The sequence below is a fragment of the Suncus etruscus genome, chromosome 10 (genome assembly GCF_024139225.1).
Source record: "Suncus etruscus isolate mSunEtr1 chromosome 10, mSunEtr1.pri.cur, whole genome shotgun sequence".
Taxonomy (NCBI): domain Eukaryota; kingdom Metazoa; phylum Chordata; class Mammalia; order Eulipotyphla; family Soricidae; genus Suncus; species Suncus etruscus.
Window position 1 is genome coordinate 110,954,767 of NC_064857.1, and position 27,816 is coordinate 110,982,582.

A 27,816-nucleotide genomic window follows, 5' to 3' on the forward strand; every position below is an offset into this window, starting at 1 on the left:
TGATCCTTTCTCTTAACAAGAATACTGTGCCCTTTACAGAGGTGCAGAAATCAGACTTAGTAGAGAGTATATTTTTTAGTAAGTTAATAATAACTATACACAGTAAGACAAGAATGAACTCCAATCAGACTTACCTGTGTTCAAATCAAAACTTGCTGCTTATGAATTACTTGTATTAATACCTTGAGCAACTTATCACCTCTGATGCTAAGTGGTATTACATATAAATCCTTTTGTTTTGTTTTGTTTTTGGGTCACACCCGGCGGTGCTCAGGGTTTCTCCTGACTGTCTGCTCAGAAATAGCTCCTGGCAGGCACGGGGGACCCTATGGGACACCGGGATTCAAACCAACCACCTTTGGTCCTGGATCGGCTGCTTGCAAGGCAAACGCCGCTGTGCTCTCTCTCTGGGCCCACATATAAATCCTTGATGACATCCTAAACTCACATAAATATTTGTTCAACAATCGTGGCTGTCATTATTTGTTGCTAATTATTATGGAAAGGATCCCTGAATGTCTAGTTTCAGATTACCAAATGACAGATGTCTATAAATAGGGTTTTGGGGGGTTTTTTTGTTTGTTTGGTTTGGGTTTTTTTTTTTTTTTTTTGGTTTTTGGGTCACACCTGGCAGCGCTCAGTGTACTCCTGAAATCACTCCTGGCAGGCTCGGGGGACCATATTGGATGCTGGGATTTAAACCACCGACCTTCTACATGCAAGGCAAATGTTCCACCTCCATGCTACCTCTCTGGCCCTAGATGTTTATAAATAGTTTTCAAATACTGGAATACCCACATGATAGAGAGAGCATGCTTTGCTTTTGTGAAGCCCTGAGTTTAGTCCCCCAGAACACTCTGGTTCTCCTAGCATTGCTAAATATAGCCCTAATGGCCCCCAAACTCTATAAAGCCCAAACACCACATTTGCACTGTTGGACTAAGCCTCTAAATCCGGCATAAATATATGTGGCTCCTAGAAAAAGAATAATTTGATTTTTGGAAAGGCCATTCAATAATGGCCATCAATGGATTCGCCTCTATATTAACAGCCAAGGTTGGGGGCTAGAGAGTTGGGTCTGTAAGACTAAGATAAGAAAATGGGTTAAGGGGACTGGAGAGACAGTATTGTGGGTAAGGCAATTGCCTTGCATGCATACTTGTCCTCAGTTCAATCCCAAGTACCCCACATGGTCCCCCTTAATTCAGCCAAGATCATTCTTCACACAGAGCCAGGAGTAAGACCTGAGAACTGCTAGTGTAACCCTAAAAGAAAACTGGTTGACAGATTTGTAATTTGTCAGCGCTGCAATCAGAATTTAGGAAATACTTTAAAAGAATAAAATAATTTAGAAGACTAAAAATATTTGTAGAAATAACTTGGGCTTGAGTCTAAATCACATAGCAGGTTTTTTTGTTTTGTTTGGTTTGGTTTGGTTGTTTGTTGTAGGTTTTTTTGTTTTGTTTTTGGGCCATAGCCAGTGATGCTCAGCAGTTACTCCGGGCTCTGTGCTCAGAAATCACTCCTGGCAGGTTCGGGAGACCATCTGGGATGCCTAGGATCAAAGCCCGGGTATGTCCCAGGTCAGCCATGCGCAAGGCAAATGCCCTAGCACTGTGCTATCGCTTTCGCCCCTTTTAGCAGGTTTGAAGACAATCTTAGGTACTTTGTAAGTTTAGTGTTGAAACTGAGAGTTCTTGAGAGAATGAATTGAAGTATTTTCCTGAATTTCTTCACATTGCTCTTTATTCTGAGCACTCGGTTATTCTCTAAATCTTTTTTTTTATAGCTAACCTTACATTATCTTGTATTCATGTTTACACTGGCATGCTCTGTCTTCATAGTCATATTAGAAGCTAGTTAAGGCAGAGAAAGTGTGTTTACACGGACCTGTACCACAGTCCTATACTTGATTGTTAGTATCCCAAGTGTTGTTAAATAAAGAATGTAAATCAACATGGTTTTATATATTTATTTTGTTTGTGAGTCAGGCCTTGCAATACTCGGGGACTCTCCTGGCTTCATGCTTCAAGGATCATGCAGTTCAGGTATCCTCCATGCAAAGTCTGCTTTTCAGTGCTTTTCACCACAAGTACTTTGCGCCGCAAATCAACACTGGTTTGTTGTCATGACTGAGCAACAGCATGCCAAGTGATTTTCACCACCTTTGGAGCAGCTGTGAGATCTGATGGTAACACTGACCTCTCTTCACTTGCCATTTGGTACTAAGCAATTTATGGGAAGCAATATTTTCAGCCCTCCCCCAAATAAGGCTTGTGGTACTTTAATCTTAGCTGTGAATTAAAAAAATCAACCAGTTATTAAATGATCTGAATACAGCATATGAACACATCATATATTTAATTTTAAAAGTGGCTTTTAAGATAGATAAAACCATATTGCCTTCTTTTACTGATGTTACCTAGTACCAGATTGCAAGGCTTTGAAAATGTCCTGGAGTTGACTCTGAGGTCAAATCATATTGTTGAAACTCTGTCCTTTGTATAAATCCATATCATTGATAGCTAAGTAGCTTCTATATGAATAATTGTACATACTTTTAAACTTTGAAATACATACAGTTTGAAACAATTTTAGCATATATACACCCATATAATAGTGATGGTATCCAGTGTTACTGTTTAGTAAAATATCTTCTTACTATTTAAGATTTCTTTAACACTAGTAAATTTCAGAGCTTCAAAATAAATTTCATTAGTAATTTGCTTCATTTGGTATTTGTTGTTTCTTTTGTTTTGGTTTTGTTTATTAATACAGAAAAGCTTCATTGGCCTGAGCAAGAACTTGCTAAGAAGTCTGTCCTAAGTGTTGAAGACTCATTGATCATTAACAGCAAAAGAAACAATTCGCATTTACCTTCTGGAATTCTTAAGGATATATTCACAACTGGAACCAGTAGTTACAATGTCCTACTACAGAGCAAAGAGGAGAAAAAGCATCATTCACAAAAGCATTCTTCCTCTAACTACTCCAAAAGATGTAGAAAAACCAGCAAATCTAGCTCTTGTAGTAAAGATCTCTGCAAGATGAAAGCCCCACTGCCTCTGCTACGCAGAGGGACCTGGTGCTGCCTGGAAAGGCAGCCTACTGTTTTTGTCACTAGTTCAGTTTCAAGTATTGTAAAGTTTACACATGATATCTCTGTTACAGGGAACAGCATAGTCCTACCACCTAAACCCAAACCCAAGGCCAGGCAGCTCCATTTCTCCACTCTTCTGAAGCCAACGCCGCAGCCTCAACTATCTAGAAGTTTTGAAAAAGAAGATTTTTCTGGAAAGAGATTTTGTATACTCACCGCTATAAAGCCTTCCAACTTGGAGAAAGAAAAATTGAGCTTCTTCAAGTCTGACTTTGCCTACAACCCTCAGTTTGAATATGTTAATCCTTCTCTGCCAAGTATGTTAGCCAAGCACAGTCAAGCTTCTGATCGATTTCTTAAGCAGGTAAATCTACTTACATTGTGTTATTTCTATGAACTCAAACAATTATTTTCTACGTTATAAGCAAAAAAAATTATATTAAAGTGCCCTGATTATATTTGGGTGTTGAATGAAGATAAAGTGATATGCATGGTACCCCTTCATTAACATAGTGCAATCCTAATGGTACAGTGAATAAATATGGTGTTTGCCCCCCCCAAAAAAAACAAAACATAGTGTAATCTATAATATCTAAAGGGGAAAATGATGTGAGGAAAGAGAGGAGAGAGAGAGAGAGAGAAAGAGAGAGAAAGAGAGAGAGTGTTAAATGCCTGCTCAAGAGGTCAAGAGGTAGGCACGGTGGGTAGAGGGAAAGTGTGAGCTTTGGTAGCGGAAAATGTTCATTTATTCATTATAAAACTGAAATTCAATCATGAACAACTTTGTAATCATAGTGTTTAAATAAAAGGGGAAAAAATCCCAGTTATTTATATGTTTTAGTTAACCTTCCATCTAGGACATACAAATCTCCAAAATAACAAGAATTCTCCAGGTAAGTAACATATAACATATGTGAAAATGACTAGGTAGCAGTTAAAATCCATACTCTGTCTTGTACATTTTGTGAAATCAAGCATCTTAATTAGGAGAAGCCCTTTAGGATCATAGCAAGCCACACCCCTGAATCTGGTTAGTCAGCATGTACACCAGACACTGCCTGTGGTCTCTGTAGTTTTCACTACTTTAGGTGGAGCTTGTGGTCCCTCAACATCTCCTTGTTGTCTCTTCCATTCTAACCTGCTTAGGTTCCACTTAATTGCTTAAGCAGTTTGGGAACCAAGGCATAATTATTGCCCATAAGTTTTTTTTCATGCATTCTTAAAATTCTTAGTCATTGTCAAGAATCAAAGCACTCATTAAAAGAGGAAAATAATGGAATTTTTAGATTTGCCTTAAGCTTAATAAATGGTGATAAAAATGTTATGATAGCACTCTTCAGATTAGTTCATTTGATACCTAGCACTACCTATTTATATTAAAGTTCTTTAAGGGGCCAGAACAGTAGCACAGCAGGTATTGATCCCTGGCATCCCATATGGTCTCCTGAGCTTGCCAGGAGTACTTTCTGAATACAGAGCCAGGAGTAAACCCTGAGCACAGCCAGGTGCATCTCACACATACACACACTGCATACTACTTTAAGTACTTTCGTAAATTTCAAAATTCACTTAAGTACTTACAATTCTTTGTTGTTGTTGTTGTTGTTGTTGCTACACCAAGCAGTGCTCAGGGTTACTTGTAGCTCTACACTCAGGAATTACTCCTAGTAGGCCCAGGGGACCATATTTGGATGCCAGTTGTCAAAGTCAAGTCTGCCACATGCAAAGCAAAACACCTTACCCACTATACTATTGCTTCTGCCCCCAGATTTTTTTCTTAAATTACTTAAAATCTTAAAGTTTGGGCCCGGAGAGATAGCACAGCGGTGTTTGCCTTGCAAGCAGCCCATCCAGGACCAAAGGTGGTTGGTTCGAATCCCGGTGTCCCATATGGTCCCCCGTGCCTGCCAGGAACTATTTCTGAGCAGACAGCCAGGAGTAACCCCTGAGCACCGCCGGGTGTGGCCCAAAAACCAAAAAAAAAAAAAAAAAAATCTTAAAGTTTTTTCTTTTTCTTTTTCTTTTTTTTTTTTTTTTTTTTTTGGTTTTTTGGGCCACACCCGGCTGTGCTCAGGGGTTCCTCCTGGTTCTCTGCTCAAAAATAGCTCCTGGCAGGCACGGGGGACCATATGGGACACCGGGATTTGAACCAACCACCTTTGGTCCTGGATCGGCTGCTTGCAAGGCAAACACCGCTGTGCTATCTCTCCAGGCCCTTAAAGTTTTTTCTTAAATTTATAGAAGAGCCATAAAGACACATAGGAAAATCATGGTAGGAGCAAGTCTCTGTTAATTTAAATTCATCTGAATGTTAGAAACTTTAATATGTGAAGTGCTTTTTCTCAAGTAAAGTTGATATTTTGGGAGTAAAGTGGCACCTTACCAGGACTATGGCAGCCTCTTTTCTCCCCCATTTTATCTATACAAAGTTTAGCACTAAGGCCTTAGCAACAAAGCACAACTGTTTACATGAGCAATTAGCTCCTCTGAGATTTACACATTAATAATAGTCCTTTTTTTTTTTTTTTTTTTTTTTACTGCAGTCTCCAAAGCTCCTGTAGCTTCCTGGGGAAAAGCATAATGAAGTATCTCTCGGAAGGAATTAATGATCATCAAGAAATGTATTATTAATGCACAAGAAAAGTAGCGTCCAGGATACAAAGTTAGAATTTTGTGCAATGAACACTTTGTTTTAATAAGGCATTCACGAGGAAACTCTTGATATTTTTGTTTTTCGCTTTTTTTGTTTGTTTGGCCACACCCGGTGACACTCAGGAGTTATTTCTGGTTCTGCATTCAGAAATCGCTCTTGATAGGCTCGGGACCATATGGGATGCCAGGGATTGAACCCGGATCTGTCCTGGGTCGGCTGCATGCCTTATCACTGTGCTATCAGTCTGGCCCTGAAACTCTTGATTTCTTATAAAAATTAGAACAATTGTGTGGGAGTAAGAAAGCAAAAACAGGGGTGTGAGAGGGAAAATGGGAACATTAGTGGAGAGAAGTAGACACTGGGGATGGATCAGTGTTGAAACATTCTATGCCGGAAACAACTTTTCTGAACAACTGTGTAAACCACAGTGCCTTACTTAAAAAGAAAGAAGAAAGAAAGAAAGAAAGAAAGAAAGAAAGAAAGAAAGAAAGAAAGAAAGAAAGAAAGAAGAGAGAAAGAAAGAAAGAAGAGAGAGAGAGGGAGGAAGGAAGGAAGGAAGGAAGGAAGGAAGGAAGGAAGGAAGGAAGGAAGGAAGGAAGAAGGAAGGAAAGAAAGAAAGAAAGAAAAGAGAGAGAGAGAAAGAAAGAAAGGAAGGAAGGAAAGGAAGGAAGGAAGGAAGGAAGGAGGGAGGGAGGGAGGAAAGAAAGAAAGAAAAAGAAAGAAAGAAAGAAAGAAAGAAAGAAAGAAAGAAAGAAAGAAGAAAGAAAGAAAGAAAGAAAGAAAGAAAGAAAGAAAGAAAGAAGAAAGAAGAAGAGAAAGGAAAGAAAGAAGGAAGGAAAGAAGAGAAGGAAGGAAGGAAGGAAGGAAGGAAGGAAGGAAGGAAGGAAGAGAAAGAGAGAGAGAGAGAGAGAGAGAGAGAAAGAAAGAAAGAAAGAAGAAAGAAAGAAAGAAAGAAAGAAAGAAAGAAAGAAAGAAAGAAAGAAAGAAAGAAAGAAAGAAAGAAAGAAAGAAAGAAAGAAAGAAAGAAAGAAAGAAAGAAAGAAAGAAGAAAGGGCAAGAGCATTCTTTTGTTTACTTTTGGTGTGAAGACACATTGCAATGCTGGGGACTACAAGCTCAGTGCTTGGAGGCTGTGCCAGAGACTGTGGTGTAGGAGATGGAACTCGGGCTTTCTACTTTCAGGACACGTACTCTGGCCCTGTAAACTATCTCTTTGACACCGCACTTGTTGCTTTATTTTAAACATATTATGTTTAAAGTTAATGGCAGTTGGGTTGGAAAGACTATATGGGGCTGGTGGTGGGTGTGTGCAATGTTCTTGCCTTGAATGTGGCAGGCTCTGGTTCAGTTCCTGGCACTGCAAGATTCCCCAACTACTGTTGAGAATGACCCCGGAAAATAGCAGTAGCCCCACACTCCCAGGAATGGCCCAAACTATATTCCCAACAAAAGATTAAATAAGATTCAGTTAGTGATCCCATGTTACCAGAAGTAATTAAAGTTGTGGGTTTTTTTTTTTTTTTTTAATAAAAACCATCTCAAAGGTATTTAAAATGGGGGAGGGATGGGCTGGAAGGATAGTCTGGTGGGTAGGGTACTTACCTTGCACACAGTTGATCCAAGTTCAATCCCCAGTGAACCTTAAGGGTCCCCTGAAGTACTGCCAATTCTGATCCCTAAGCACAACATCAGGAGTAAGCCCTTAGTACCACAGTGTATGGCACCAAACCAAATTGTGCCAACCCTGTCTGCAAGGGTAAACTTCCTCCCAGTGTGTTCAGGGAGCTAGGATATTCCCCCAGCTAATGACCTGGAAAGAATGGGTCCTAGACTGAAGACCAGAGGTTGTTTATTCCTTAAAACAATGCTTATATAGGGCCAAAAGAGGAACTGGATATCTAAAGGGTTACAGGACATAGCCTGGAGGTAAGTGAGCTGCTGGGGTGAAATTCAGCATGAAATAATGGAGCTAAGGAGTGTCTTGGAGCAAGGTAGTATTGATAAGTATTATTATCTTATGGAAGCTCTCTGTGAGGGAGGAGGAATGGCCCAATTTCAAGCCCAATTAAGAATCATGTGGGAGGGCCGGAGAGATGGCATGGAGGTAGGGCATTTGCCCTGCATGGAGAAGGATGGTGTTTTAAATCCCAGCATCCCACATGATCCCCCAAGCCTGCCAGGAACGACTTCTGAGCTTAGAGCCAGGAGTAATCCCTGAGCACTGCCAGGTGTGAACCCCCCCCCCCCCAAAAAAAAAAGAATCATGGGGGAATGGTGCCCCTCTGTGCTGTTTATCCCCTTCTCTGGTTCGGTGTTGTTTCTGAAGCTTTCAGCCTCAAGGAGAATCTAGAGTCCCCTGGAATAAATAGCTCTACAGGGGTTTCATCTGCCAGGCAGTTCCAGAACTGCAGTTCCAGTATTACAGAGGGCATTCAACACCAACTAAATCTAAAAATGAGGAAAAGGGTAGAGAGAGATAAAAACAGGTTAAGTACATACCTTGTAGGTACTCAGCTCTGTTTAATCCCAGCATCACATGGTCTTCCAGAGTCTCTGAAGTCTTTGGAACATTGCTGGATATGGCCTTGGGGGACTCCTAAGGATAGCAGGGTCAAAGCATTATATATCCTTGGACCCTTACATTAAACTATTTAGCAGTTATTTAAGAACCATCAGAGGAGTCTAGCAGGAGGAGGCTTGGCAGGCCCACGCCATGCCGGAGGCCTGCTTGGCCAGGCCTAGGGGGGGGTGCGGGATTTGGGTAACCCCAGCACCCCTCTGCCGCCTTGCTCCAGATCTCCAGGGCTTCCCCGGGCCACACCCCTGGGCAAGCCGGTGAGTTGGGTCCCTTGGTGGAGTTTGAAGGTACCCTAGGCCTTCCCCCACTATCCATGCGGCTCCTTAGGGAGGGTCTGGGTGGGGCTCTGAACTTCTGTTCTCCCAGCTTCTTGAAGGATCTCTCCTTCCTGGGAGCCGGGAGTCTAGCAGGAGGAGGCTTGGCAGGCCCACGCCATGCCGGAGGCCTGCTTGGCCAGGCCTAGGGGGGGGTGCGGGATTTGGGTAACCCCAGCACCCCTCTGCCGCCTTGCTCCAGATCTCCAGGGCTTCCCCAGGCCACACCCCTGGGCAAGCCGGTGAGTTGGGTCCCCTGGTGGAGTTTGAAGGTACCCTAGGCCTTCCCCCACTATCCATGCGGCTCCTTAGGGAGGGTCTGGGTGGGGCTCTGAACTTCTGTTCTCCCAGCTTCTTGAAGGATCTCTCCTTCCTGGGAGCCGGGAGTCTAGCAGGAGGAGGCTTGGCAGGCCCACGCCATGCCGGAGGCCTGCTTGGCCAGGCCTAGGGGGGGGTGCGGGATTTGGGTAACCCCAGCACCCCTCTGCCGCCTTGCTCCAGATCTCCAGGGCTTCCCCGGGCCACACCCCTGGGCAAGCCGGTGAGTTGGGTCCCTTGGTGGAGTTTGAAGGTACCCTAGGCCTTCCCCCACTATCCATGCGGCTCCTTAGGGAGGGTCTGGGTGGGGCTCTGAACTTCTGTTCTCCCAGCTTCTTGAAGGATCTCTCCTTCCTGGGAGCCGGGAGTCTAGCAGGAGGAGGCTTGGCAGGCCCACGCCATGCCGGAGGCCTGCTTGGCCAGGCCTAGGGGGGGGTGCGGGATTTGGGTAACCCCAGCACCCCTCTGCCGCCTTGCTCCAGATCTCCAGGGCTTCCCCAGGCCACACCCCTGGGCAAGCCGGTGAGTTGGGTCCCCTGGTGGAGTTTGAAGGTACCCTAGGCCTTCCCCCACTATCCATGCGGCTCCTTAGGGAGGGTCTGGGTGGGGCTCTGAACTTCTGTTCTCCCAGCTTCTTGAAGGATCTCTCCTTCCTGGGAGCCGGGAGTCTAGCAGGAGGAGGCTTGGCAGGCCCACGCCATGCCGGAGGCCTGCTTGGCCAGGCCTAGGGGGGGGTGCGGGATTTGGGTAACCCCAGCACCCCTCTGCCGCCTTGCTCCAGATCTCCAGGGCTTCCCCGGGCCACACCCCTGGGCAAGCCGGTGAGTTGGGTCCCTTGGTGGAGTTTGAAGGTACCCTAGGCCTTCCCCCACTATCCATGCGGCTCCTTAGGGAGGGTCTGGGTGGGGCTCTGAACTTCTGTTCTCCCAGCTTCTTGAAGGATCTCTCCTTCCTGGGAGCCGGGAGTCTAGCAGGAGGAGGCTTGGCAGGCCCACGCCATGCCGGAGGCCTGCTTGGCCAGGCCTAGGGGGGGGTGCGGGATTTGGGTAACCCCAGCACCCCTCTGCCGCCTTGCTCCAGATCTCCAGGGCTTCCCCAGGCCACACCCCTGGGCAAGCCGGTGAGTTGGGTCCCCTGGTGGAGTTTGAAGGTACCCTAGGCCTTCCCCCACTATCCATGCGGCTCCTTAGGGAGGGTCTGGGTGGGGCTCTGAACTTCTGTTCTCCCAGCTTCTTGAAGGATCTCTCCTTCCTGGGAGCCGGGAGTATAGCAGGAGGAGGCTTGGCTGGCACTGGTAATCTCTGTCCAGTCTACATTTTCAAAATCGCGCGGGGGCTATTGCCCCCGCGCGCACAAGAAACATTAATAGTACTCTCACAAGAAACATTAATAGTACTCACTATCATTGAATTATGTTTTTATGTATGCAGAATGTCCATTTTGTACTCTGCCCTTTTGCATACCCCTTCATAAGTTCATATTTCTCTTTAACTTCTTTAACTCCTATCATCATTACTCCTTTTTTACCCTTTCTAACTTAAGTACTGTTGAGTCCTAATTCACAGACCAAAGTGGTGCCCTAGAGTTAACACCCACCCAACTATTTTAAAAGGCATAAAAAGGACACATATCTTTTCAACATTTTATGGGTGTTTTCTTTGACGGCTATAACTTTTGCTAAATACTTTCTTATACAGTGATGATCCCCCCCCCATGTTTTTTATCTTCTCTTTATGAACTGCTCAATATGGAATTTGGTGTGAAAGAATCCCTCAGTTTAATACTTATGTTTGAACCAAGTCATGGGTCTTGTTGGAAATGTTCTTATGCCCCCATATATCTGATAGCACCACGTGGCTTTATATCTTGTTTGCGTAGGCACACTAACATAGGAAAATACTATACATACCAATAAGTTCTTATCTAATAGAAATGGGAACTCACAAATCTTGTAGTGCAATGAGACCTTACACCCTGAACATTGACATAAAGACCTGGCACAGGCCTCAGAAGAATGGGCATTCTCCATTTACCCCTTGATCTACAGAAGACATTTATAAAACATCCAAGGTTGTATATAACATCACCTGGAGGCATTCCTGTACCAGGGACGACCCTACAGCTGCTCTGACATCGATCTACTCAAAAGAGACATCCCTTAACACTGAGAAGACAACAAGAACAATGACCTGTTTACTGGACAGGGCTTGCTGTATTGCCCCTTTATGGTGAGGTTTGTCTATAACATCACCTGGAAGCAATCCTCTACCACGGAAGACCCTACCACTGCTCAGACATCGTCCTGCTCAAAAGAGACTTCCCTTAACACTGAGAAGACTTAACAACAACAACCTGCTTACAGGACAGGGCTTCCTGCATTCCCCTTTCATGGTGAGGTGAAACGAAAAGGCACTCCACATCATGACTTCAATGTAGGACATGCAGATTCCAGAATCTTTAATACAGAAACATGAGACCAACAACAGAGACTGTGTGATAAGTGTGTTGGCGCTACGGACAATGTCTTGGAGCGAACGATAACTTTCCTGAGGCCTAGAGCTGGTCTTATGCCAGGAAACTTCAGGGGTAGGATCTCTTTGTATTTAGGCCAAGGCTATTCCTTTCCATGCCTCTCATATTTTGGTGGGCCTATGCAAACAACAATTGCCACTCTAACACCGTTTTTACTGTGCTCCTTTGACTCTAATCCTTAAAACACACCCACTTAAAATTTGAGGTTAACTTAAGCTAATATGCATGTACATGGAAATGTAAAAAATACTATGCCTCTAATGTTTAAGGAGTTACGTAAGTTTGATGGCTTTAGATTGCCTTGTGTGCTGTTAAGAAATATTATAATGTGCTACAATCTGGGGACTTGAGGGAAAAAGTAATTGCACATGGATTCTGTTTTATTTATCTTAACTTTCTTTGGTGAAAATTCAAAGTTAAGATATCAGCAAGGGGACTTCTTCTGATAATTATGTTATGGGTGATTGTCCTTCCACTGTAACTTTACCTTATCCTCTTTCTTTGCATCTTTTGTTCTCATAATTCATAATAAAAATTATAAAAAAAAAAAAAAAAAAAAAAAAAAAAAAAGAACCATCAGAAATGGTCCTTGTGTCCCTGAGCACCCCTTGTGAAGCCTAAAATATATAATCAAATAGGGAAAGAGAAGGTCTGTGACCTGATAGCCAGTTTCCCCTACATGACACGTCTCGCCTAGCACTGTATTTTCATTTACAGTTTCAAGCATTCAAATAAAAACCTAGATGGACTAGCTTCATTATGTTAAAAAATCAGATTTTCCTCTTCCTAGTTTGTAAACTGGTTAGGTTGTCTCAGGAATTGCAGTCTTTCATGTCTATCTAGGCAGAGATTATAAATTATGCAATGAGCCAACAAGAGGAGGTAGAAGACCTGAATTCTTATACGGAGTCCTATAATTTGCAAATATTGACAGCTAAATCAATTAAACAAGCAAATATTTTTAGGCCAGTATAAATATACCTGTTGGCCACATTCAGGTTGCCAGTTTATCTTTTGTGATTTAAGATTGCTTCGTTTTCTAAAATTATATCCTGTGTTTAATATAATAGAAAACCCAAATATAGTTTTCACAAGATGGTGTCTTGCTTTTAGAGCTTATAGTATAAATGCAATAAAACATTCATGGTTAAAAATATAGACAGAATAAAATAATATGTAGAACTTATTTTTCACTTTTTTTTTTTTTTTGGTTTTTGGACCACACCTCGTAATATTCAGGGGCTATACCTGGTGGTGCTCAGAGGACTATATGGGGTGCCAGAGATTGAACCTGGGCCAGCTCTGTACAAAATAAGCACTATCTTTCCAGCCCCATTATCTCTTCTTTTATTAACAAAATAATTTAAAACTTTTTGTTTTTTGTTTTATGGGCCACACCCGTTTGACGCTCAGGGGTTACTCCTGGCTATGCGCTCAGAAATTGCCCCTGGCTTGGGGGGACCATATGGGACGCTGGGGGATCGAACTGCGGTACATCCTACGCTAGCGCTTGCAAGGCAGACACCTTACCTCTAGCGCCCCAACAAAATAATTTAATTGGAAATCAATTTCCTTCACTAACAGCAGAATTTACTAGGTAGCCTTAAATGTAGTGTTTTATCTTATAGATTTCAAATCTTTAGCATTTATCTGCCCAGCCAATAAAAGGCAGATAAAAAATAAAAGCTTCCCTGGTGATAAGATTTTGTATATAATAAATTACACACCTTTCAGATAAACCTAAAGTTGTTAGCTTTAAAAGATTCCAGGGGCCAGAGTAATAGCACAGCAGTAGGGTGGTTTGCCTTGCATGAGGCTGACCCAGGAAGGACTTCAGGAGCAATTTCTGAGCGCATAGTAGGAGTAACCCCTGAGCATCACTGGATGTGGCCCAAAAACCAAAAATAATAAAAAAAAAAGATTCCATAGTAAATTTGTGTATTGGAATAGAGAAGAGAGGAGTTTATGGTCTTATAAAGGCTTAGGAGAACTTGTGACTTTGGTGACCAAAGAACTTTGTTGTGACTGAAGCCTGTAAAGTCTCAGATTCAAACATGGACTTTTTAGCTGAACAGCTAGAATTGCTTCTACTGCTTTTCCTCCATAGAAAGTGAGAAAAGTGTCTGTAGTACCAGTTGAGCATACTTAACTTATTCTGGTAGCTGGCGACATCTTTCTTTATCCTATTGTAATCTTTTTTTTTTTTTTTTTTTTTGGGTCACACCCGGCAGTCTCAGGGATTACTCTTGGCTCTATGCTCAGAAATCACTCCTGGCAGGCTCAGGGAACCATATGAGATGTTTGTTTTTGTTTTTTTTGTTGTTGTTGTTTTTTGTTGTTTTTTTTTTGTTGTTTTTTGGGCCACACCCGGCGGTGCTCAGGGGTTACTCCTGGCTGTCTGCTCAGCAATAGCTCCTGGCAGGCACGGGGGACCCTATGGGACGCCGGGATTCGAACCAACCACCTTTGGTCCTGGATCGGCTGCTTGCAAGGCAAACGCCGCTGTGCTATCTCTCCGGGCCCCATAAGATTATTCTTTACCTGTTGTCCCACCTTGACCTCCCAGGTGGGGGCGCTGTTGAGAGCAGAATAAATAGCTTGGGTGCCAGGCGTTCGGGGTCTGTTGCCAGAGTTGGTTGGCTGGCTCTAGGTGTTTTGGAACTAGCAGCAGGCTGACAAAGGACTCTCCTCACCTAACCTTTTAACCTTTTTTTTTTTTTTTTTTTTTTTTGGTTTTTGGGCCACACCCGTGGTGCTCAGGGCTTACTCCTGGCTGTCTGCTCAGAAATAGCTCCTGGCAGGCACGGGGGACCATATGGGACCGGGATTTGAACCAACCACCTTTGGTCCTGGATCCGCTGCTTGCAAGGCAAATGCCACTGTGCTATCTCTCCAGGCCGCATACAATGTTCTGTTTCCACCTACGCTTATCCCTCCACCACCAATCCCAGATTCCCTCCCACCACCAACCTGGTTCCTTGACAGACACATGTTTAAATTTAATTGCTGTAGTTTGGGTCCTAGGTTTATAGCAATGTTGGACTTAGTGGTTTAGGCAGATGCTGATACTTTATCCAGACCTTCTTTACTTTCTCCCTTGTCCTTCTCCCTTGAAATTTTTGTTTCTGTAATCTAGAGCCAGTGTTTTTGTGCCTTAGCTACCAACAAAGATATGAGGTTAATGTGACTGCTGCTCTAGTGTCCAGTGTTGGCTATAGTATAATCTTCTATAATAAGAAGAAATAGCTATCATGATACATTCATTTAGTATTTGAATTTTTTTTATTTTGGGGCCACAGCCACTGGCCATCAGGGGTTACTCCTGGCTATGCCTCAGAAATCGCTCCTGGCGTGGGGGACCATATGGGATGCTGGGGGATCGAACCACAGTCTGTCTGTCCTAGGTTAGCATGTGAAAGGCAGACACCCTACCGCTGGCGCCACCGCTCTGGCCCAGTATTTGAAATTTAACATTTTATCCTGAGAATCTCAAGTGTATATATGTGTGTATACATCACACTTAACTGAAGTGTTTTTAAAATGGTGTGAGGTTTTGGGGTTTTTTGTTTGTTTGTTTGTTTTTTGTTTTTTGGATCAGACCTGGCAGCACTCAGGGGTTATTCCTTGCTCTATGCTCAGAAATTACTCCTGGCAGGCTCGGGTGTGGGGGCATATGGGATGCCGGGATTCAAGCCACCGTCCTTCTGCATGCAAGGCAAAACGCCCCGCCGCCCAGCTATCTCTCTGGCCCCACAGTCTGAGTTTTAAAAACACACTTTCTCATTCATACTTTACTCTGTATGAGAGAGAATTCAATATTTAGAAGCTAATTTGTCTATGGAACATTTTAAAAAAAAGATTTAAGTACTTTTTTTATAAGAAACAGATTGGAAAACATTGACTTAAAGAAAAGCAGTGGGGAGAACCTCATGCAATCTTCTAAAGGTTATTTTGGCATTTGAGGGCTAGGAAGAGTTCTGGATGATATAATTTTTTTAAGGGAAAGTAATGAAAGAAGAGGGTTGGGATTTGATGGAGTTTAAGTTTAGATTCAGCAGAATCTAAATTCTAACAGCACTTATAAACTACATGTAATCATATGAGAAATCAGTTACAGTACATGTTCATGACCTCTTACTTTTCTCATTTCCCTTTTGCTTTTTCTCTATCTCTGATTTTGTCCTCAGAACAACCTTGTGAGGCAAGCAGGGCAAAGATTTGTATCTCCATTTGCCCGTGGAGAAACTGAAGCTGAGGAAGGTAAATGACATACATAAGGCCACATAATAAGTGCAGGTCACAGGCTAAAACCAGATCTTCTTCTGAGTCTGGTCTTTCTGTATCATAGCCAACTCCTATCACACTGGTGCTCTCATTGTGCCATTTGTAAGAGCTGCCTTTGAGAAGAGAGATTGTTTGGGGCACCTGACTGTTGCAGTGGCTTGTGACTGATGGTCAGATTTCCAAACTACTGAGTAGTAAACAGAGTCCACAGGTAAACTAAGATCAGATTACAGGAGATTTTTGGATTGCTTGCTTGCAGTGTTACAATACAAACATTTTGTCTTAATACTACTACTTTTTTTTGTCTTGGGTTCCCCCAGTTATCAGTTGATGACATTTAACTTGTTTCTATTTTTCTATAATATATGAATAATGCTATTAGGAACAACATGTATAGAATATGTTTCACTCGTACACCTACTTGGTAGAGTTGGTCATATGAGAATTCTAACCTTTCAATGGACACCCTTCTGAATTACCCTTGGTAATTCCAGCTAACAGTATATGGAGGTTTTTGGTCCTCGGCCACTTTGTTTTGCTTTTGTAACTATCCTGCTAGTTGAGAAGTGCTATATAATTGTGGTTTTGATTTGCATTTCTCTGAGTGATGTTGAACATCTTCTCATGTGCTTTTGTCTATTTGCATTTACTAAACAACTATGCATTCAATTCCTTAATGACTTTTTTTCCTATACCCATCTGTACTCAGGGCTTTCTTTTAGCTCTATGCTCAAGGATTATTCCTGATAGGACTGGGGATAAGATACAGAGCTGGGAAAGGAATTAAGCTTGGTCACATGTAAGAAGAGCACCTAAACCCGTGCTTGGTGGTTTTTTTAAATGTTTTTATTTGTTTTAGATTATTGAATTACAGAAGTTCTTTGTATATCTAGTTTATAAGACTTTTTGTTTGTTTTGTGACACATCTCTTAGTTCTGCACTCAGTAATCACTCCTCTCGGTGCTTGAGGAATGGGACGCCAGGAATTGAAACCAGATCAGCTGTGCGCAAAGCAAACGTTCACTACTCACTATGCTATCACTTGAACCCCCAAGACCTAGTTTATAAGTCTTATCAGAGATGTATCTGAAAATAAATGTTCACAGTCTGTGAACATTTTGCTGGTGTCCTTTTAGTCAGTTGAGGCTTTTTTCCAGGAGTGTCGAGTGTGCTTGAGGAGGAGGATATTCCAGGTGATGCAGGGACCCAGAGGTGTGGCACTCTGGTTTGGCAACCCCAGCATGCCCAGGGGTTGAACTCAGTGCCTTTCACATCCCAGACATCTTTCACATCATCTGAGCCATATCTCCAGCTCTGACCACAAGGTTTTTGCTTTTGTTTAAGGGGCAACTTCAACTTTAAGGCTTACTTCTGACTCTATGCGTAAGAATTACTCTTGGCGAGGCTCAGGGAAACACATGTATTACCAATGATAGAACCAGGATCAACCACATTTAAGGAAAATGTCCTTATCTGCTGCACTGTCTCTTTGTTCCTCCACAAAGTGTTCTAATTTTAAAGTATAATTTTATTGTTCATATTTTTAATGAAGTCTGATATCTCCATTTTGTTATTTAAAAACCACCTAATTCAGGCCCGGAGAGATAGCACAGCGGCGTTTGTCTTGCAAGCAGCCGATCCAGGACCAAAGGGGATTGGTTCAAATCCTGGTGTCCCATATGGTCCCCCGTGCCTGCCAGGAGCTATTGCTGAGCAGACAGCCAGGAGTAGCCCCTGAGCACAGCCGGGTGTGGCCCAAAAACCAAAAAAAAAACAAAACAAAAAAAAAAACCCAACCTGATTCAAGGGTATGTCTGCTTTCTTCTCAGAATATTCTCACTGTAAGGACTGGAGCAGAGGCACAGAGCAGTAAGGTGTCTGCCTTGCCAGCACTAGCCTAGGACAGACCTAGGTTAGATCCCCCGGCGTCCCATATGGTCCCTCAAGCCAGGAAGGATTTCTGAGCACATAGCCAGGAGTAACCCCTGAGATTCACCGGGTGTGGCCCACGAAACCAAAAAAAAAAAAAAAAGAATATTTTCACTGTAGCTCTTATGCATATAATGTATATATCTTTGATCTGCGTTGAGTTGATTTTATTTGTGACCTGTTCAGCTGCATTCTTTTATATGGGTTTCAACAACATTGTTTTATAATTGTTAATTTGGACCCTTTGTTGTTTTTTTGCTTTTGTTTTGGGGCCACACCCAGTGGTGCTCAGGGGTTACTCCAGGCTGTGCACTCAGAAATCACTCCTGGCAGGCTGAGGGGACCATTTGGGATGCTAGGAATTGAGCCTGGGTCCATCAGGCAAAGCAAATACCCTACCACTGTGCTATCTTTCCAGCCCATCCTAGGACCCTTTGTAGAAAAGAATTTCACTGCTATCTTGGGCCCAGCGATGACTGTGGCGAAAGGGACCTGATGCTAGAAAATGTTTGGCAGAATCCTTGTGTCTGGGACCCCTTGACAGTGTGTGATCTGGTATACAGCCAGGTTTGCAAGGACTGAGCTAAATAGATTTGCCAGGAGGATATTCCCCCTACAGCCCCCACAAGCATATGGCCAGCATCACAGTTGAGATCGTCTTGCCACCAGAGTCTACATCCACAATCTGTAACCAGATGGGCTGATCCCACTAGCACTACAGTCTGGCACATGTGACCCTGATCGTGACAGAAGTGACAAAGTAAACAGGAGAGGAAATGATTGGGCTCCTCTAAGAAGAAGGATTGATTTGAGCAGAGATAATGTGTTGGTTAATAACTTAGCCAGAGATATGCTAACTTTTTTTTTTTGCCCTAAACGTAAAGAATATTTTGGTGGCTTTTTTCAACCTATTTTTTTTTTTTTGTGGTTTTTGGGTCACACCCGGCAGTGCTCAGGGGTTATTCCTGGCTCCATGCTCAGAAATTGCTCCTGGCAGGCACGGGGGACCATATGGGACGCCGGGATTTGAACCGATGACCTTCTGCATGAAAGGCAAACGCCTTACCTCCATGCTATCTCTCCGGCCCCTTCAACCTATTTTTTTAAGCAAGAAATATATTCCACCTAACTATGTCTTGTAGAATTCAGGAGTAGGTGCCTCTTGTGTCATTTCCTACTGTGACAGAACTATGCATTGAAGAACTGCACACAGAACTGTGTAATGAGAAAGGAAGTGAAGGAGAGGTGCCAAGTCAGAGTCAGGGTTCTGCCAAACAGGAGACTGCGGCCTTAACGGTAGGAGGGATATAGAGTCAACTGCTTGGTTTCAAGAGGTTTAAAACAGATAAAGCACATTAATTAAACAACATAATGTCTCATTCACTCTGTATTTTGCCATTCTTAGAGATGGAAAGAAATAGAAAAATTTGTCAGGATTCTTAGAAGCTAGATATCCACATAGATGAGGAAAGTAGAAGCTTGCTCTATAATTACATCTCAAGAATGTGAATATTACTCTCTTATATTAGCAATCTAATTTTCCTAAAGGTAACTTTAGTATAAATTATCAGTAATTATGTGTTTCCTCTAAGTACAGATACGTTGGAGAGGAATGTCTGTGGCTGACTGGCAGGTGGGGGATAGTGACTAGATAGGTCTGGATTATAAAGAGAATACTGAAAACTGTGCTTTGCCCATTATAAATATTTAATATAGAGGTTGGCGAGATAGTATAGCTGGTAGGGTGCTTGCCTTGTATGAGCCCATCCAGATTTGATTCCCAACATCTCATATGAGCTCTGCCAGGAGTAATTCTTAAGTGCAGAACCAGGAATAACCTCTGAGCACTGCCTGGTGTACTCTTCCTAAGAGCTTAGTATAGAAACAAAAGCATAATTTACCATCCATAGAGAATCACTCTGAATACTTTTACTGTTTTTGGGTTTTTTTTGTCATGTGCCTAATTTTCAAACTTGGGTCAATGGAAGTCTATATGTCTAATTTTTTTGTGTAATTTAACAATTGACACTTTCCTTGATTATATATATTCTGTGCAACCGGTATAGAGAAGAAATTGAGGTGAGTCCTTAGGTTTTTCCCATGGGTGCTTTGACATAAAAATATGTTTGATAATAATCCCCTCACTAAGTACCTTCTTGCCTGGAGTTTGTAGTAATTAAGCTGTGGGAAACATTTGATATTTCTATTTCAGTTTAGTTTGGAAATAAGCACAGAACAGACCCTGATAAATAAGACTGTAGCTGCTCGTTACTCATCTCAAAGTAATGGGAGACTATTTAATTTCATTATCTGTTTCTTTTTCAGTCTATCAATATTATGGAACTGACTTTACAGAAATATGGAAGCTATGAAAAATTTGAACAGGCTAATGGTGGTAGCCTGTTATCTAAAACTCGAATCTGGAGCCATGTTAGAAAGTACATGGTGAAAGAAGGCTGCATGGGCGAGGTATGGATGAGGAGGAGCTTAGCGCTCAGTCAGAACCACATGAGCTCATTTGCAGCTTCTGTTTTCCCAGCCCTATTATACTCCAGTGACATAGGTCTCTTAATAAATAGTATACATTTTCATTTCTGTTGCATTGAATTGTTGTGTTTGATTTCATTGTTCTTTTCTTTCTATTGTGTCAACATAAATTGTAGGATGTGTGTGTGTGTGTGTGTGTGTGTGTGTGTGTGTGTGTGTGTGTTGCACTGGGTTTCTCACACATGTAGGCATGAGCTACATCTCTCACAATGTGAATTGCTTTATGAAACATTAAAGAAGAGAGTCTGGGTATAAGGAGAAGAAAAAAAATTTACAAGGATACTTTTCCCAGTAGCTTCTCATTAGCAGCCAGTTCCAAGGCTTCCACCTCACAGTATTCTCTGATTCCTGTACTTTCTTTTGCACCACTTTCTCTCTGGTTCATTTTTGAGAGCACATCACAGGTACAAGCACATTACTTGCATTTTTTATTGTTTTTTTTTTCCTTTTTTCTTTTTTTGTTTTTTTTTTTTGGGGCCACACCTAGTGATTATCAGGAGTTACTGCTGATTCTGTGCACAGGGGTCATTCCGGTCTGGCTCGGGGGGACCATAGGGATTTTGGGGATCCAATCTGGGTGGGCCACATGCAAAACATATGCCCTACTTGCTATGTTATCTCTCTGGCCTCAAAATACATTACTTTCAACACAGTAAGAGATTGAGTTCTCCAAAAGCTCAAAGCTGGAAGAAAGGATTAAAACTGATTCGTTCTGCATTTCATCATCTTGTTTTCTGAAAGGTTTCAAAGTGGTTGCAATCATGAGAAAGGATGTTGATTTATGGGGATATTGTTTCCTGTGACCCCTTCCATCTTCTCATTCTGTTATTTATTTATTTATCTTTCCTTCTGCCCTTAGATTGTAGTCCATCTCACTGAGGATCTGCTTTCTCGAGCTTCCATGACAGTGGTGAACGGGTGCCCAACACTGTCTATCAATGTCTCCACTGCACGTGAGCACTGGCTGGAAGGAATGCTGAGACATGAGATAGGTAGAGTCACCCTTTTCCCTCCCTGTCATCGTGAGGTCAATAATCAGCTTCAGAGAGGATTTTTTATTATAATTGGCAAAACATCATGGAATAGTGTATTTTATTTGAACATAATGTCTCATTTAAATTGTAAGGCAATATTAAGGTTGGAAAGTTATTAAATTCACTGAGTTTCAGTTCTCCATTTCAACAGAGAATTTCATGGAATATCTTTTTATTTTTTTTTATTTCAAATGTCAAGTCTATGATTTTCCTTGAAAAAAATTAATTCACTATGAAAGTTACACCTGGCAGTGTTTTCTAGTTTGTATGCACACCACAGTTTGCTTTTAGAACCCCTTTGAAGATGTTAAAAAATAAAAAAAAATGGCTATTATTATTTCTTATGTCTTTTCTTTTCCATAGGCACACACTATTTTCGAGGTATCAACAACCTCCAGCAGCCATGGAACAGTTGGACAGGCCGTAGAAAACATGAGCTAAAGCCAAACAATCCCACAGAGGAAGGTCTGGCAAGTATTCACAGTGTCCTGTTCAGAAAAGACCCCTTCCTTTGGCGGGCTGCTCTCCTCTACTACACTGTCTACCAAGCCAGCCACATGTCTTTTTGTGAGCTCTTTAAAGATATCGGAAAGTTTGTCAAGGACCCCAATACAAGATGGGATTATTGTGTAAGAGCCAAGAGGGGATTGACTGATACTTCCCAACCAGGTAGGTGTCCCTCAAGTTTTCTGAGATGGGGGTAATATCTGTGGATGTATGTTTTAATCTTCCAATCAGAATCCACTCGCTATAACAGATTAATATTTTATTACTTGAGATCACTGATAATTTTCCAAAAACACATCTGTTAGCATTTCTCTGTGAAAACTTAAGTCCTACAAAAATAGAATGATAGAACCAACCTACTTCCTTCAATTTACCTTCCTATTATCTATCTGTCCTACCTCTAAGATGACCAATTGGTAGAATTTTCACCTTTTTTTAAAATATTTTTTTTAATTTTAAGTGAATTACGAGTCTTTCACAGTGATATTTAAGGTACATAGTGACAAAGAATCAGGGGCATTCCCACCACCAGTGTTGCCTCCACCCGTTCCCAGTATGCATCCTAATCTCCCTCCTTTGCCCCTTGGACTGCTAGTGTAATTGGTCCTCTCTGTGTATAGCTTGTAGATTGGGTATCGATTATGTTGTCGTTGACTTTTAAGATGACTTTAAAAACAGTTTTATTGAGGTATTAATATAGGTATCTTTTCATTTACTTATTTGAAATATAGTTTACTGATTTTTAGAATATTCCATATAAATATTTGATCATCACTACTAATTCCAGAATATTTTCGGTTTTTTGTTTGTTTTTGGGCCACAGCTGGTGATGCTCAGAGGTTACTCCTGGCTATGTGCTCAGAAATTGCTTCTAGTTTGTGGGACTATATGGGACGCCGGGGATTGAACCTAGGTCCATCCTGGATCAGCCACTTGCAAAGCAAACGCCTTACCACTGTGCTATCATTCCGGCCCCTAATTCCAGAATTTTGTTTTGTTTTGTTTTTTGGGGGCACATCCAGTGATGCTCAGGGGTTACTCCTGACTTGGGGAGAACATATGAGTTTCTGGAGGGATCGAACCGCAGTCTGTCCTAGGTTAGTGTGTACAAGGCAAGCACCCTACCATTTGCACCACTGCTCTGGCCCCTAATTCCAGAATATTTTTCATAATCTCGCACCCCCACCAAATACCCCAAAACCTGTAATGTCAGAAATAGAGTGTAGGGGTTAAGGAATGTAGCCAATGCCAGTTTGATCCCAGCACTACAGAGAGTCCTTGAAGTGGCCCCAACCAACTACCCCAAATAAAAACAGGTACCTGTTAGAGGTTATTCACCATTTCTTTCACCTCCTAGACCTAACTCTAAGCAACCACTAACCTGCTTTGATGGATTTGCCTGTTTTAGACATTTTTTTGCCATTCACTCTGGTTGACTTTCATTTAATATAATAACTCATATTTTTAACTACTGAATCTATAAGATTTGAAAGTGAGAAAAGTGAAGTTTTGACAGTACCTAAGGGCACATTTACTAATATTCAAAGTCTACATTATAAAGAATAAATATTAGTTTTACTTTTTTATTAACATCTTTATTTAAACACCTTGATTACAAATATGATTATAATTGGGTTTCAGTCATGTAAACAACACCCCCCCCTTTCACCGGTACAACATTCCCATCACCAATGTCCCAAATCTCCCTCCTTCCCACCCCACCCTCGCCTGTACTCTAGACAGGCTTTCTACTTCCCTAATTCATTCACATTGTTGGGATAGTTCTCAATGTAGTTATTTCTCTAACTGCACTCATCACTCTTTGTGGTGAGCTTCATGTCGTGAGCTGGACCTTCCAGCCCTCCTCTCTTTTGTCTCTGAGAATTATTGCAAAAATGTCTTTTATTTTTCTTAAAACTCATAGATGAGGGAGACTATTCTGCATTTATCTCTCTCCCTCTGGCTTATTTCACTTGGCATAATAGATTTCATGTACATCCATGTATAGGAAAATTTCATAACTTCATCTCTCCTGATGGCTGCATAGTATTCCATTGTGTGTATGTACCACAGTTTCTTTAGCCATTCTGGCTACTATAAATATGCTGCAATGAATATAGGTGTGAGGAAGGGGTTTTTGTATTTTTGTGTTCCTAGGGTATACCCCTAGGAGTAGTATAGCTGGATTGTATGGGAGCTCAATTTCCAGTTTTTGGGGCAATCTCCATCTCGCTTTCCATAAAAGTGGACTAGACAGGCATTCCCACCAGCAGTGGATAAGAGTTCCTTTCTCTCCACATCCCTGCCAACACTGCTTGTTCTCATTCTTTGTGATGTGTGCCAATCTCTGTGGCATGAGATGGTACCTCATAGTTGTTTTGATTTGCATCTCCCTGATGATTAGTGATGTGGAGCACTTTTTCATGTGCCTTTTGGCCATTTGTATTTCTTCTTTGACAAAGTGTCTGTTCATTTCTCCTCTCCACTTTTTGATGGGATTAGATGTTGTTCTTTTTTCTTGTAAATTTCCATCAGTGCCTTGTATATTTTGGGATTGGGTGAATAGTTTCTCCCACGCAGTGGGGGCTCTTGTATCCTGGGCACTATATTTTTTATCATGTATCAATATTTCAGCAGTTTTTATACTGAGTAATATTCTGTTGGCTAGACATATCATTATTCATTCAACAGTTAATGGTTATTTGAGTTTTTGCAATTTTTGTCTACTTTAATGTGCTTTTGTGACACATATGACACAAGTTTAATTCTCTTGAGTATATATTTAGGAATAGGGTTGATGGCACAAATGGTAGCTCGATATTTAACCTTTTGAAGAACTTCAAGGGAAGCTCCCAGTGTGCACCACACTGCGACCGTACACATGTGACCAGAAGTAAGCACTCCTTTCTTTCTGTCAGGGTGCTTCAGTAAAGACCAGGTATATCTGGATGGCATCCTGCGAATCCTGCGCTACAGAGACAGCATTGACTTTCATCTGCTCACTGCTTTGGGGAAGGTGAGTGGGACACAGAGTTCTTCATCATAGCCTACTAACATCTCTTCCAGCCTTGACTTGCCATTCAATAAAATGGGATCACAATGGTACTTTATTTTATTGTCTCAGTATCTTTTCTTTACGTCATAACTGAAGGGAAGCACTATGAGACCAGCATGATTAGACAGTACAAAAACCAATTTAAAAATTCCTGATGGACATTCTGATGAAAAACAAATGGACAATGTGGGCACATCTTTTTTCTTTTTTTTTTTTTTTTTTTTTTTTTTTTGGTTTTTGGGCCACACCCTGTGACGCTCAGGGGTTACTCCTGGCTATGCGCTCAGAAGTTGCTCCTGGCTTCTTGGGGGACCATATGGGACGCCGGGGGATCGAACCGCGGTCCGTCCTAGGCTAGCGCAGGCAAGGCAGGCACCTTACCTCCAGCGCCACCGCCCGGCCCTGGCACATCTTTTTTCTAAAGCAATTTTTTCCACACTTCTCACAGCTCTGTGCTTAGGGGTTGCTCCCAGCAGTGCTTAGGGGGACAATGCCAGGGATCAAACCTGGGCAGCCTACATACAAAGCTCAGATATCAGTAGCTCTCAAAAGCATTTTAAAGTAGCTTCTTCCCTTAATATTACAACATGCATATCCCTAAATGACAATAAGATTCTGACTTTGTCTCTAGGATATTCTTATTTTGTTTCATTTTTGGCCACAAATGAAAGTACTCAGGCTTACTCTTGGCTCTGTGCTCAGGGATCACTCCTGATGGTGCCTGGGCACCTTATGGAATGTCAGAGATTGAACCCAGGTTAGATCTTGTAAAAGGCAAATCCCCTCTTCACTATAGGATTGCTCTGACTCCCCTCTTTTTTATTTTTAAGTTTTGATAAATTATCTATTTAAGCACCATGGTTACAAACATGTTTGTACTTGGGTTTCAGCCATAAAATGCACACACCCCTTCACCAGTGCAACTTTCTTGCCACCACTACTCCCATTTCCCTTCTCCCCCAACTTCCTGCCTATCTTTGAGTCAGGCATTGTATTTCTCTATCATTGTCATGGTAGCTGTAAATGTAGTTATTTCTGTAACTGCACTTACCATTATCATGAGCTGGTCCTTCCAGCCCTTATCACTATTGTCTCTGGGTGTTATTCTTTTTTTTTTTGGTTTTTTTGGGCCACACCCGTTTGATGCTCAGGGGTTACTCCTGGCTGAGCACTCAGAAATTGCCCCTGGCTTGTGGGGACCATATGGGATGCTGGGGGAACGAACTGCAGTCCTTCCTTGGCTAGAGCTTGCAAGGCAGACACCTTACCTCTAGCGCCACCTCACCTGCCCCAACTTCATTATTTCTAACAGCTGTATAGTATTCCTTTTGTATAGGTGTACCACAGTTTCTTTAGTCACTTATCTGTTTCTGGGAATCTAGGTTGTTTCTAGATTCTGACTATTGTAAATAGTACTGCTATGAACATAGGAGTGTAGAGGGCATTATTGTATTGTGTTTTTGTGGTCTTAGAGTATATCCCTAGGAGTGGTATCACTGGATCATATGGAGCTCTATGTCCAGCTTTTTAAGGAATATGCATATTCTTTTAAAAAAGCTAGACTAAATGGCATTCCCACCAGCAATGAATGAGAGTTCCTTTCTCCCTACATCCATACCAGCAGTAGTTGTTCTTGTTCTTTGTGATGTGTGCCAGTTTCTGTGACATGAGATGATATCCCATTGTTGTTTTGATTTGCAAAACATCACTAATTCCTAATGATTAGTGGTGTGGAACATTTTTTCATGTGCTTTTTGGCCATCTGTATTTTTTTCTTTGAGGAAATGTCTGTTCATCTCATTTTTTGATGGGGTTAGATTTTTTTGTTAAGTTCTGTCACAATACCTTGTATATCTTAAATATCAGCCCCTTATCTGGTGAATGTTGTGTGAATAGTTTTCTTTCATTCTGTGGGTGGCCTTTTTATCCTAGTCACTGTTTCTTTTGAAGTGAGAGGCTTCTCAGTTTAATGTAATCCCATTTGTTTAATGTAATCCCATTTTTTTTATCTCTGCTTCCACTTATTTGGAAAGTAGTGTTTTCTCCTTGAAGATGCATTTAGTTTCAATGTCATGGAGTGACATGGCTATGCACTCAGAAATCACTCTTGGATTGGGGGACTATATGAGATGCTTGGGGGATCGGACTGTGGTCTGTCCTAGGCTAGCACCAGCAAGGCACACCTTACTGCTCCGCGCTACTGCTACTGTTACTGGCCCTGCTTCTCTATCATTATTTGTGTATAAGGAGGCTATTAATTTTTGTACATTAATTTTGTCGCCTGTCACTTTGTTCTATGAATCTATTATTTATAGGAGCTTTTTGGTAGAGTATTTAGAATTTTCTAAGTATAATAACATGTCATCTACAAACAGTGAGAGCTTGACTTATTCCATTCCTATCTGGATACCCTTGATATCTTTTTCTGCCTAGTTGTTATTGCAATTTCTTCCACTATAAGATAAATGCATTCTAATTTTGCGATTTTGTAATCTAAAATAGTTCACATTTTGGAAAGCAATTTGAAAAACAAGTCCCATTCTTTCACTTAAGACTAGGAAAGAAACTGCTATTCAAAATGTAGCTGAAATTAGATGTTTAAATCAGCCATCTTCCTTTTTCCAGGTATCTTATGAAGATGTGGATCGCTTGAAAGGATTGGCAGTTACTGAGAACATGAGGGTCCCTCACTTCCTACAGGACCATAGCCGGTATATGGAACATTTAGAGAAGATCATGGAAGTGAATGAACTGACTGACAGAGAGCTCAAAGATCTTATTTGTTAATTAGCATTCTTGCAAAAACAGCTGCCCTGAACTTTTCTGTATATTGACAGTTGGGGGCAGTTAGCACTGGCAGAGTTATCAAACAATGAATATTTACTTAAGTTTTCAGAAAAACAGTTTGCAGTGTTCCGCTGAATTTCTAGATTAAGTATATACTGCACACTTTCTCAAGCCTGCA

General features: G+C 41.7%; 1 protein-coding gene across 1 annotated transcript; it reads left to right on the top strand.

Moving 5' to 3' along the window:
• Positions 1-2,780: 2,780 nt before the first annotated feature.
• On the top strand, positions 2,781-27,815 carry MATCAP2 (microtubule associated tyrosine carboxypeptidase 2). The gene is made up of 6 exons (XM_049781889.1): positions 2,781-3,464; positions 20,034-20,177; positions 21,115-21,247; positions 21,653-21,958; positions 24,715-24,812; positions 27,477-27,815. Exons 1-6 carry the CDS (start codon positions 3,048-3,050, stop codon positions 27,636-27,638), a joined length of 1,260 nt encoding a protein of 419 aa, XP_049637846.1. The 5' UTR covers positions 2,781-3,047; the 3' UTR covers positions 27,639-27,815.
• Position 27,816: the final 1 nt, after the last annotated feature.

Excerpts from the sequence above, each read along its gene's own strand:
- MATCAP2 (XM_049781889.1), top strand. The coding sequence starts at position 3,048 with ATGAAAGCCCCACTGCCTCTGCTACGCAGAGGGACCTGGTGCTGCCTG. Across the intron at positions 3,465-20,033 it reads CTGATCGATTTCTTAAGCAG|TCTATCAATATTATGGAACT; the intron begins GTAAATCTACTT and ends TTTCTTTTTCAG. Across the intron at positions 20,178-21,114 it reads AAGAAGGCTGCATGGGCGAG|ATTGTAGTCCATCTCACTGA; the intron begins GTATGGATGAGG and ends TTCTGCCCTTAG.